Raw genomic sequence first — 13332 nt, 5'->3', positions numbered from 1 at the left:
TCACTGCCTCCACCTTCCGTGGAATCATTTCTCTACAATACCGCAGAGTGTGTGCGAACCAACTACTGCTTTACAAAATTATGACAGGAATGGTTGACTGTACAGAGCTGCTTGGTTTAATAACAATACATGTGCCAGCCAGGATTTGTAGACGGTACCACCTGTTTCATGTACCAATAAGTAAATGTATGTTAAAAATGCTTTTTTTCGTAGGACTTTTTCAGTGTACAATACAAAATTTAAAAATATAGATTACACAAACATCACTCTGTCAGATTTAAAATTTACACTAAAAATGTATTATGTAACTTAGTAGACATTATAATAATAAATATGTACATCTCCCCTCCCCTCCTTATCCTCTCTTCAAGCATTCTTGTCCTTATCCCGCCCAATTTACAGTAACTTAATGTTCTTAAAATAAATATTTAAAAAATCCTTGATTATTGAGTACATGAAAATAACATTTTTATATGTATAAATTGTATGTATTTATTTGATATGTAATATTTTCTTTACTAACTTTGTATACTATGTGGAAATCTGTTATTAGTTCTGAGTTTATACACTATATCTGTTTGTTTACTAAAAATATGTATGTAGAACTGTTGATTTCCCAAATAAAATAAAATAAAATAACTTAAAAACTGGATTTCTTTTAGAAAATTTTAGCGTTTATTAAAGAAAATCTTGTACAATTCTGTTATTTTTTTACTTTGATGTTATTTAAAATAAAAAGATTATTATGTAAGAGATTTCGTTACCTTGTTGCAGTACGGGCTTGGTCGGTTTCCTTTCTCTCGGTTTGCGTTCCCTCGCTTTTCTCGGTTTCCTCTCCGCGGGCTCTTTCTTCCGTCTCGCCTTCTTCTCGCCCCTCCCCTTCTTCTCCTTCACCTCCTTATCGGGAGACCCCTCCCCCTGGAGAAGACAAATTTATTATGTTCGACGTCTCTCGGCTTCAATTCGTACCGCTCCCAATTCTCTCAGTTTTATTTATTTATTTGACAATCGTAGTCTGCATTACTGTCCTATCAGGTAGCTGCTAAACTGCCGATACGTACAGAAAAATAGATCCAGATTATCTGCAGAAGCCTATTAATGGGTGAATTCTGACTCGCATTAGTGTGCGTGCTTCTGGGTGTGTAAAACAGTCCGTAAGATCTCGCTCTATAGTCCTTAAAATATAGCTTGATTAGAATGACAGTTGTCAACTTTAAAGTAACGTCTAAGGAGTGATTTATACTGAAACACGAAAAATCATTTGTATCTGGCGTTAATTAATTTTTTTAATACAATGCTTGACATATAAATCAACATAATTATATAAAATCAGCTTTAAAACTAAAATAAACCTAATTATTTACTATGTTCTTACAAGGTTACATCATTTTGTAAAAATGTTAGAGATGGGACAAATTGATCAATGTAAATTGATCGAATAAAAAAATAATTCATTTGACGTTGTTCATGAAAAAAAGTATAAATGTCTTATTTTTTAACAAATTACAACAGGGATGGAGAATACATTAAGCAAAGGAATATAGAAGTCTAGGCATTTACAGGGCTTATGACCTGTCATTGGCTGGTTTAAGTGGCCACTTTACACACTGTGTAACATTCACCATTTTGTCTGATGTTTGAAAATCCATATTTCTTCAATTCTTCCATTTGTTGATTTTAGAGAAGTTAAAGAGCTGAAACCTTTACTGTTGCGAAGAGATTCATCCGACTGAATTATTTCACATACTCAAATATTGTAATGAAACCAACTGGTCCAAGAAGAAGTTTAAAAATTTAAAATTTGTTTTTAGGCGTTGCCTAGTATTGCCAGCCAATGACAGGTCATAAGCCCTGTAAATGCCTAGACTTCCATATTCCTTTATTTAAGGTATTCTCCATCCCTGTTGTAATTTGTTAATCTCAATGACTCCCGAGGGGGTGAAATCCAGTCTTTTGTCTACGAACATTTGGACAATCTCAAATATTGTCTTATTTTTTAGCAAATAATTGTCTTAAACACACTACAATAGGCTTGTTTTTGCGTTTTTATATCAATTTTCGGAAAGGAATATTTATAATAACTTTACTCTATGCGCAGCTGACCGAGAGTCCCCCAGGACTCTATAACAGGTGGGCGTAAGAATCTCCCCTCAATTGAAGTCAAAAGTGATATTTTTAATTTAATTGCTAAAAACATTAAATCATGTTTTCGCGCAAAAGAACCGCCCCCAACGAAAGCCGGGCATCTACTAACGCACTAACGCAGCTAACGGGCGTCAGGGAGACGTACAAGAAACTTTGCTGTTCGTGCGTGTGACACATAAAAATTTACTCTCACGGTCCCAAATATACCCGTATTATCGAGAGTGAGACGTAAAGAGTGTGCGAGACAACGAGGAATTCCAGCCCAACCCGGAATTAAATTTTAAAAATGTTTTCCTGTACACGTGAATATTTTAAAATTTTGGAGTAGGATGAAATATCTCAAAAACACACGCAAAAATAAATAAAAAATGTTAATAATAGTATTCATTTTAAAATCGTAAATAATGACGTCACTCCTTATATCTACGTGTAGTATTTCCGGTTTCCGCTTTAAAGCCCCCGCACCTTGTAAGGAACGTTTTGACCATAGAAAAAAAAGAGTATAATTTGACATTTCAACCAGAGATTATGTCAACTTTCTAGGTTTTTCTAAATCGAAACGTTCGTAAAAACAACCACAGCATAGAAATGAGCAAATTTCGATCAACAAAATGAAGTAATCAGAGCAATATTCCGTAGATTCTTGTCAGGTCAGTGAAAGTAAGAACGCCAACCGTTTCATGACGTCACTACTGAAAAGTGACACACTGATTACAGTCATTTGGCGCTGTATTTGATAAATGTAACTTTAAAAAATCATATCTTTGTAAATAACGCAAAAAAAAAAATTAGAATCACATATTAGGATTACTCTTTTACTAGGAACGCAACATGTGACACATTGGTAAACTTGCTATTGTATCGGTGATATCTACGATTTTTGACAAAACGCTTTTTATGCTTCCAATAAGCATTGATTATATAATACAAAAAACATTTTTAACAATATGTAAATGTATAACGAAGGAATAGGGAAAATCTCAACGCATCATTTATTATATTAATGGAGGTATTAAAGTTATTAGATGCAATGTGTACTGGCCGCACATCACCGGGAAGGGAGAGTTATCTGATCCCGTTCAGCATACAGTCGAACTTGGCTGTAAAGATCACGGAAATAACGAGATCTCTTTTTAGGTTAATAAATGTATGGAGAAAACCACTAACTAAAATGCCGGTGAATGTTTCCTCGTCACATCTGAGATCTCGCTGTTACCGTGATCGTCATAACCAAGTTTGACAGTATTATCATTTTTGACTTCACAGTAAGGGGAGGATTAATATCTTTTCTTTGACTGCCATTACGTTATTACGGTTATTTACTAGGAAAAAGACAATAGATCCTGTTTACTGCACACCAAAATAAAACAGGGACGAGTTTGAGTTTGAGTATCGTCTATTGTCTTGTTAACCTTAATAATAAGTTAAGGAATGCTATCTTTGATTACTTTTTTATATTTTACTTTTTGTGCTGTTACACATTCACTTAATTGCCATACTTACTAGTTCTTTGCTCAATGTATTATTATTGCGTTTCTTGAAATTATTTTTTATTAATAACTTTTTAAAATCATTCTTATGTTGTTGAAATTCCATTTGTCGGTGCGTTTTGAAGCTGCAAGACTTTTTGTGATGTTAGCTATCATATTATGTAAATGTTATCAACTATCAAATATCTCAATTTAGTAAATGGGGTCTAGAATTTCAACTGTCCATGCGCTCAGTAGCTGCGAGACTTGTTGTCATCTAAATTCTAATTTTATAAATTTGCTTTGTTTTTTGTTTTTAAAATATCACTTAAACTCTAAACTTCATTGTCAAATAAAAAAAATTAAAATAAAAATGTAAATAGGGGCTAGATTTCTTATTGTCCATGCGCTCTGTAGCTGCAAGACGTTCTGTTATCTAGCTCATATATATCATAATTGGAGACGAGGAACTAGAATCCCAACCGCCCATGCGCTCCGTAGCTGCAAGGCGTGTTGGAATATTTATTTATTGTACAGCGCCCTCGAGGTGATTTTCACAAAAATGGCGGTATATAAATTATCCAAACATTATTATTACCGCAGTTTTGGGGCGTCTCGGAGTGTACTTTCGTTTCGCCTTAGGAACGGCATCAGCTGAAACAATTAAAATACTAAAGTCAGGGTTTCCTTGGAGCCAGGGAAATAGTACACGGGGATATCAAATGGGGATTTGAGGTTGTATACTGTTTCCATGGCTGTCAGCAATTTGATATCAGCGCGTGTCATGGATTACTACTAATAAACTTCAAGTATTTGAGTTTTACTGTTACAACTTTAACATGAAAATATAAATATTATACAGAACATCCTCTGATTTTACTAATGTCCGTACAAACAAAACTCTTTACTGCTCGACTGTTCGCCCTCTTCTAGAATATGCCTCCTAGAATAGTGGGCTGCTCTCCATTCTATGTGAATCGTATAAATCACATTGAATCAGTCCAACATCGCTCGCTTCGAAAAGTAGCGTGGATGCTCGGACTAGAGAGAGGTAATTATTCTTATGCTGATATCGAGTCAATGTTAAATATTTCTAGTCTACAAAAATGTACAACTAATATTGACTCCATATATATGTTCGGCATACTAAATGGTATAATCGATGTTCCATCATTACTGGGACAAGTAAAATTCAATATTCCGACTCGTAGGTTGAGAAACAATGAAGTACTGTTCATCCATCAGTATAGACCAAACTATGGCATAATTCTCCAATGACCCGCCTTTGTCGTATTGTTAACTCGAGACAAGATCATCTGGACTTTTTGGTTTAAGTTTACAAGGATTTAAACGAGCACTAAATAAATAGTCCAGATCTTGTCTCGATGTCCCTTATGTTTGTCAATGCTTCTTTTATTTTTTTTATGATTTAAACTATTCTTTTATAGTAATATTTAAACCCTATAAATTGTATATATGGACAATGTCTGTTAATAAATAAATAAAAAAACTCTGATAAAAATAAACTGATCTTACTCTCTGTCTTGGGGGCCCGTTTCTTGTAGGCTCTTTTGGGTCTCGGCGTATCTTCTAAAAATATTATATAATAAATAAAAAAAATACATGAAAATATTTTTTAAAGTAATGGACACAGACAAACAAACAATCACGCCATTTCCTCGTAAAGGTAGGCAAACAGGATAGAACGCCAAATCACTCTGTCTTTGCATACAGATCTCGCTTCCTCTACATTCCGACTTTTGACATGTCCATCTTCAAATATTTATTTGGCATTTGTGCACCGATCGAAGATAGTTTTACCACACATTCGTCTAAGAGTTCGCATTTTGACAGCATTCAACCCACATTCATACATGTTTTTCCAATTCCATACTTTGCTCCCCTACACGAGGGTCGGTACCGGTACTCAATTGTGAACGGCGTGGACAATTTATTTAACTTTTTGAAATGGCAAGCTTATTGCCAAATGGCAATTTCTCCCGACCAGCCAATAAAACAAACGGTGTTATTTACATAATAATTTTAGTTTCAAAACGTATTGGCGGCCTCCGTGGTGTAGTGGTCAAGACGCTTGACTCACACACGCAAGGTTCCGGGTTCGATTCCCGGTGAGAACACCAAAAAAATTCATGTGATTTTTCTCAAGCCTGGGTGTTCTGTGATGTAATTTACAACTGTGATTGAGCCTCCTGGCCTGTTGTTGTGCAAAAACATTAAATAAAATAAATAAATAAAGTATGCGAAGAAAAAAAAACAAATAAATCAAAACTGACACAAACATATACAAATAAAAAAGAACTACAAACTCTGCTCTTCTCACCAACAAGGGTGCACTTTATTTAGGAATGCGATTTTCAAAAATGTGTTGAATGTCAGTTAATATTTATGATTTTAGTATTACTAAAAATCCAGTAAAAAGAAATAAATAGGTAGATATTATCGATCCATTATTAGGATCAACAAAGTGGTGTACCTTTGGACAGCTGTTCCTTTTTAGGCCTTCCGCGGGCCCTCCTGACGGCCGCGGTGCTGACCTCCACCTCCGCCCCCGTGTGCTCTATGGGGAAGCCCTCTTCCATGCCGGAGTGAACATCGCCTGCTCGGGGGCAAACAGAAGCAGCGTTGATAAATTATTGTTATCATAGTTGGATAATTTACACAGGTGGCTGGAACTAAACCTGCCATGGCAAATTCGCACATGGAGGTCATTTGCTAATTATTGGATCTGACTTTCCCTAGCTAAAGTTTTATAGTTTGGGAGATATATCAATTTTTATACTTTACGAGCTGAACCCGGCAATGCTTTGCTATTGCTAGATTTAAATGAGGAACTTCAGCCCTACGGGAAATTGGATACAAAAAATATTTTCTTACGTGGGGTAAAAATTAGAGCATTAAATTGTAAGGCAAAGTTTCTTGAAAATGTACAGAAAAAATAATAAAAAATATTTTGGTAAAAACGCACTACTTTAAATGACGTCACCGGTTCATGTGAATCGACCTATGATCTGAGAGCTATGGAAGATTTCCGGTATGCTTGTCGCTTCTGGACCAATGGGAAGAACTGAATGAGAATAAGCGGAAATGAACCTCTGACGTTACACGCGGAGTTATTTCAGAAATACAAAACTTTGAAAAATCGTAGCGCCGATAATACGATATATAAAAATTTAAAAAAAACCACTGAACTTCCTCATTCTTGCTAAATAGATTGAACTAGCACAATTGAAAAATGTTTGTTTGTTTATTTATTCATATTTTTCGCTTACAAACTATAATTAATAATAAAATAATGTGACCTCACTGGGGTTTCCCGTGCCGGGGACACTTAACAATTTAGTTTTTTTAAATTACATTTGAGAATAAACAAAGAAGACTAACTTAAAAAACAAACATAATTAACAAATATTCAGACAGTTTTAAAAACAAGGTATTTGTGTACATCTATATTATTTTTTTTACAAAACACACAATGAAAACAACAAAAACCTAACATAAGCCATACAGTTGTGGAGCAGTTGATTCAGCATTGGTATGGGCGAATGAGACAATCCATTTTACTTCTACCTAGCTCCACTATCCATTTTTTTATAGCCTTTTTAAACATTTTCTCATTACTAATTGCTTTAATAGATAGTGGAAGTAGGTTATAGATTTTAATAGAATAATACTCAAAATCCCTTTGTCCGAAAGTGGTATTAGTTTGTATTTGTTTAAGTTGTTTATGTGTTGAGGATCTAGTGATTAATATCAATAATTATTGTATTTGGTCCAAATTAGATATGTACGTATACATTGTTATAATAAAATCTTTAGATGGAATAGAATAAAAAAGATGTAACTTTTCATTGGTAAGTAGGAATTCCAATATTTAATTTAAGTACTTGTTTGTGTTTGAATTCCAAAACATAAAATAATTAATTATTTTCAAATAAAGAATTCTTTTAGCAAATGTCAAACTCTGCTCGGGGATGCACTTTAGTCTGGAATGCGATTTTCAAAAATGTACAGAATGTCTGTTGATATTGTTTAAGTATTACCAAAAATCCAGTAAAAAAAATTATTGGATTTAAATTATAAGGAATTTAAGGAAATAATCTGATTGTGATCCATAAAAAAACCATTACAATATTTGAGTTTGTCCAAATGTTCGTAGACAAAAGACTGAATTTCACCCCCTCGGGAGTCATTAAGATTAACAAATTACAACAGGGATGGAGAATACCTTAAATAAGGGAATATGGAAGTCTAGGCATTTACAGGGCTTGTGACCTGTCATTGGCTGGTTTAAGTGGCCACTTTACACACTGTGTAACAATCACCATTCTGCCTATGTTAGATCATCCATATTTCTTCAATTCTTCCATTTGTTGATTTTAGTGAAGTTAAAGAGCTGAAACCTTTAATGTTGCGAAGAGATTCATCTGACTGAATTATTTCCCATACTAGGCAACGCCTGAAAACAATTTTTCAATTTTTAAACTTCTTGGACCAGTTGGTTTCATTACAATATTTGAGTTTGTCCAAATGTTCGTAGACGTAGTGTTCTTATCTGTCATTGGCTGCTTTAAGTGGCCACTTTACACACTGTGTAACATTCACCATTCTGCCCATGTTTGAACATCCACATTTCCTAAACTCTTCCATCTGTTGACTTTTGTGAAGTAAAGGAGCTGAAAGCTTTATAATTCAAGCCATAGCCATTTTAAGGACTGTAGGTAAATTTTTAATTATTTAATTTAACACGGAAAAAGGTAGGGCTTTAAATATAATATTTAAGTTTTGAAGGGATTTTTAGGTAAGCAAAATGTATTCCTAGAACCTTACCGGGATGGCAGGAGATTTGGACACTTGTCATGTTGTTCCGAGTTGACTGAGGCAATTCTCCAACTCTGGATATGTTTGTTGTTTTCTATTGTGAGTTGGTCAGCGTCTGCAACAAAAGGACACAATCATTACTGCAAATCCGTCGCACAGTTCAGCGGTTTCTAACAGGTGTTCCGCAGATCCCTGGGTTCTGAGTATTGGCGTATTGTAGCAGAAAACAGGCAGTCGACGCCGGCACTTTTATCGGTAAATGTCATCATTACTGGGACAGGTGAAATTCTACATTCCGACTTGAAGGTTGAGAAACAAGGAAGTACTGTTCATCGATCAGTACTAAACAAACGATGGCGTCAATTCTCCGATGACCCGTCTTTTTCGTATCGTTAGGTCGAGACAAGATCTGGACTTTTTTGGTTTGAGTTTACAAAGATTCAACCGAGCATTTATTTATTATATAAATAAAAGACGAGTGATACTTTAATCCACAAATTTGGAAAATCCAGTGATTTCAATTTTCAATTTAATTCAATTCATTTATTTTAAATATAACATATACTTGGCGGCCTCCGTGGTGCAGTGGTTAAGACGCTTGACTCACACGCGGAAGGTTCCAGGTTCGATTCCCGGTGAGAGCTCAAAAATTAAAAAATGTGATTTTTCTCAAGCCTGGATGTTCTGTGATGTAATTCACCACTGTAATTGGGCCTCCTGGCCTGTTGTGGTGCAAAAAAATAAGAAAGAAAGAATATACATTACAAAAATATACTCAATACGTACATATTATAAATAAAAAAAAATACAAGAAAGAGACTCATGTCAAAGTAGTAGAAGAATCCTGCTCCGGAAAACCTCTTCAGATACATGGAACAGATCAACATCCAGAGCGACGTTGTTCAGCATAGCGATAGCCCTTCCAACAGGCATAACCATAGGCAGGTTGGTCCTGAATATCGGAATATGAAACAATCTATGCTGACGCTGGCTTAGGTAATTATCTGGAACATACAAACCAATGCTCATCATAATTTCAGAATTATCGATCACACCGCGCAACAATGAATAAAAATGTGTAGTCAAATACACATTCCTTCTAGTCTCTAAACTGTTGTAGCCGAGCATACCCTGAAGAGACTCGGTCGGGTAGAGCCGAGGATAATATCCGCACTCTCTTATGTAGAGATATCTCAGATACTTCTTTTGGATTTTCTCTATCATAAGAGAGTACTTCAGTTCATGTGGCTCCCAAATCATCGAGCCACTCTCGAGTCTACTTCGCACCGAAGAGCTGTAAAGAGTTCTCGGTACGCGGGTATTTTCGAAAACCCTGGCAGTACGCAGAAAAAATCCTAACATCTTCAATGCATTATCACTGATTGGCTCTATGTAGAAAGAGTCAGCATAGATTGTTACATATTCTGATATACAGGAGCACCCTGCCCTTGGAAGGGCTATCGCTATGATAAACAACATCGCTCTGGATGTTGATCTGTTCCATGTATTTGAAGGGGTTTTCCGGAGCAGGATTCTCCTACTATTTTGACAAGAGTCTCTTTATATATATTTTTTGTCTTTTTATAATACGTACGCATTTAATTTTAGTTTGTAATGTATGTATTAGTAAAATATTTTAATTGAATTGAATCTTTGGACGGTTTCCAGTAGCCCGAAGTCTCTACGCAAGTAGGGATTCCATACTCCAATAAGCATATTTTTAAGGGTAAATTTAGGTTGTTGATGATAGAAATGTTGTACTTACGGTCAGATAAGCTCGGTAATGTCCGCTAGGGGAAAGCAGATCCGTATATACATCAGTAAAAAGTACAAGAACTCGCAAATAGTAGATATAATGTTCTTACAACTAACGCGTCGGCATTACTAGAATACGTTCATAAAGCACTGTCCGGGATTAAGGAATTTGTTACTCTAACAAACATATTTACATTCGATCGGACTTGGCCGACGAAACAAAAACAATGTTAATTAATGAAAAACATATACTATCGGCTATCGGCCGGGGCCGAAGGGTTCGGGCGTCAAAAAGCACATATATTGCGCACAAAAAAGCGCGAAACTAGTACTAATCTTTTATTTACATATTGGAGTTGACGCCGAAGCCGATTTTGAAGTAAAAAAACGCCCGCAAATCGCTAAATAATGCGAAAATAAACAAAATCAACCAGGCACGGTCGCGTATTTTATTTGACGTCCATGTCAAAAGCATAGACGAATGTGCTTCAAAGAAAAAAATAGAAACAAGCCAAGCGCGAGTACTTACCTACATTAATTACACGTAAAAACGGGGTACAACTAAAATAAACAATTCAAATTAAATATTTTATTTTCTTTTTAGTGGTAAAAACAACAGAAGTTAAATAAGAAATAAAACATAAAAAAACGCATATATCCAGTTTTTCACAAGTATAATTATATAAAGTATTACAAAATAAGGAGAAATTATATAATGCGAATGTTGATGGATTCAGAAATAGAGGAAGACTAAAAAAGACATGCCATGACCAAATCCAAAAAATACTTGAAGATGGACATGCCAAAAGTCAGAATAGTCGGCGCGCGTACATGAGAAGATTTATGAATGTAGAGGAAGCGATATCTATACGCAAATATAGAGTGATATGGCGTTCTATCCTCTCTGCCTACCCTTACGAGGAAACGGCGTGATGGTTCGTTTGTTAGAATATATAAAAGATCAGTGGAAGAAGGTTGAGGATAATGTAATAAATTGAAGGAGAAGGATTAGTAAAATAAACATATAAAAAGGTACGTGGTATAATTATTTTATAAATTCTCCAATCATCAGACTACACCGGCTCGGAAACGAAAATGGAAAAATCATAATATTTTTTGTCTTCCGTTGTCAGTTTTTATAGCAAAAACTCATATGGCGATAAAATCAAAATACCTTCAATTATTCGAATTCTGTAAAAATCACTGTGATTTTATTTATTTTGATAGCCTCCACTTAAATAATATTTACCGTGAACTTATTTTTCTGTCTTAAACTGTAATAATTTTTTTAATATATTTAATTATGTACCTACCTACTTTAAGTCAGGAGTATTGTATGTTTACTTATGTATATCTCATGTTTTTAACTTCTGCTAAATGCGTTACATAATTTTGATGTTTAATTTTTGTTTCTAAATATTGGGTAAAAAGAAATGAATTTGCTTATTTTAATAATTCGACTAGATATGTTCATATCATTGGCTTTGTAAAAGGCGATATTGCCATATATTATTGTTGTCATTATTTCGTATTTACTGCATTTTGTGGTTACCTACTGTATTGTATAGGACTCGTCGCACATTATTCATTCGATGTGTATCAGTTAAATTTAAAAAATAAAATGCTTTTTTTTTTTTCAGAATACGGTTTTGAAATTTAACATACTTAAAAAAAAAAAAAAAACAATTTATATCATTTCGTCATTCAAGTTTTAAGCAAATATATTATTTTCATACTTACGCACCCATACAAACGCACCCTTTCCCTCTTTCATTCCCACACGCACATGTATCCTCTCCCTCATTCATTCACGCATACACACATTCACATACACATGAATACAAACGTCACACAAATACAATTACTAAACTTCTTTTCTTATATATTATGTGTCATTATATTTACAGTGGATTTTTTTAATTGGCTTTAGTATTGTTAAGATTTTTTAAATTATTTTGTTTATGTAATAGCTGTAAAAATCCCAAATAAAATGAAATAAATAAAATATATGTTAATAAAATAAAATATCTACAAAACAAAATGTCATCTGATACTTTAAAAAAAAAACATGGTTATTTATTATTAATAAGTACCCACATATTAACGTATTATGCCATAAATAGCTTGAATTTAAATTTTATACCTTTAATGTAAAGGCCCTCCTGGCAAAGATAGATAATAAATAAATGAATTAATTGTTTATAAAGGTACATAGATAAACTTTCCTCTTTAGTGTCTCAAAAAGTTTTTTGAAGTCACGAAATGAAGTATTAAAAATATCTAAATCATGGGTTGCTAACCTTTTCAGCAGCCGGGCCAGATTTTGTAAATGAGATTTCCTACCGGGCCATACAACAAAATTTCTTCTATTATTCAACGAAAATAAGAAATATGTTTATTTTTTAAGAAGATATAGCTAAAATGAGAGTCAAACATATTTATTAGATTTGAGTTACAATACAAAAAAAAGCAATCCAAAAAATTATCTTTAGAGTTTATCGAAATAAGCTAAATTGGCAGTACATAGGCGAGTTCTGGTACCAACCCTTATGTATGGTAGTGAAGCGTGGTGTTGAAAAAAGAAGGATGAAAGTAGACTTAACGTTGTTGAAATGCGATCTCTCAGGCGAATGTGTGGTAAGATTATGTATGATCGGTGTACCAATGTCGAAATTAGAGCAGAGTGCAAGGCTGAGATAAGCATTATCGACAAAAGTAAGAAAGGGCTCTTACGATAATTTGGTCATGTGGAGCGAATGAGTGATGAAAGAACGGCTAAAAGATGTTATAATGCAAGTGTGCCTGGATGTAGAAGCCGAGGAAGGCCGAGAAAGACGTGGCATGATCAAGTACGATAAGTACTTAAAAGTGGACATGTGAAAAGTTGAAATAATCAGCGTGTGTAAAATAGTGTTTTTTTTTTGTGCATAATATGCTCCGCGGGCCATTAGCAGCAACTCAGTGGGCCGCATGTGGCCCGCGGGCCGCGGTTTGGCCACCCTTGATCTAAATGGTAACAGAAGACGTTAAATTTGGAGCAGTTTCAATGGATAAATGAGTTTTGAAATTTTTTTTTGAGCAATGGATTGTAAAAAAATAAAATTTGTCATGTTGATTTAATCTT

The 13332-nt window shown here is 34.3% G+C and overlaps 1 protein-coding gene across 1 annotated transcript; it reads right to left on the bottom strand.

Annotated features, from left to right (window-relative positions):
* Window positions 1–764: 764 nt before the first annotated feature.
* On the bottom strand, window positions 765–10670 carry LOC148275477 (uncharacterized; the record flags this gene model as incomplete). Its single annotated transcript, XM_088235697.1, has 6 exons — window positions 10219–10670; window positions 8463–8568; window positions 6109–6231; window positions 5151–5204; window positions 4213–4268; window positions 765–918 (listed from the first exon to the last, which is right to left on the bottom strand). Coding segments are annotated over exons 2-6 (418 nt in total), but the record flags the coding sequence as incomplete, so codon positions are not given.
* Window positions 10671–13332: the final 2662 nt, after the last annotated feature.

This window comes from Micrasema longulum, unplaced genomic scaffold, assembly GCF_059751315.1.
Source record: "Micrasema longulum isolate JH-2025_06_02 unplaced genomic scaffold, ASM5975131v1 h1tg001416l, whole genome shotgun sequence".
Taxonomy (NCBI): Eukaryota; Metazoa; Arthropoda; class Insecta; order Trichoptera; family Brachycentridae; genus Micrasema; species Micrasema longulum.
Note: the sequence above shows the minus strand (reverse complement) of the source record. Positions and strands in the feature narration are given on the sequence as shown.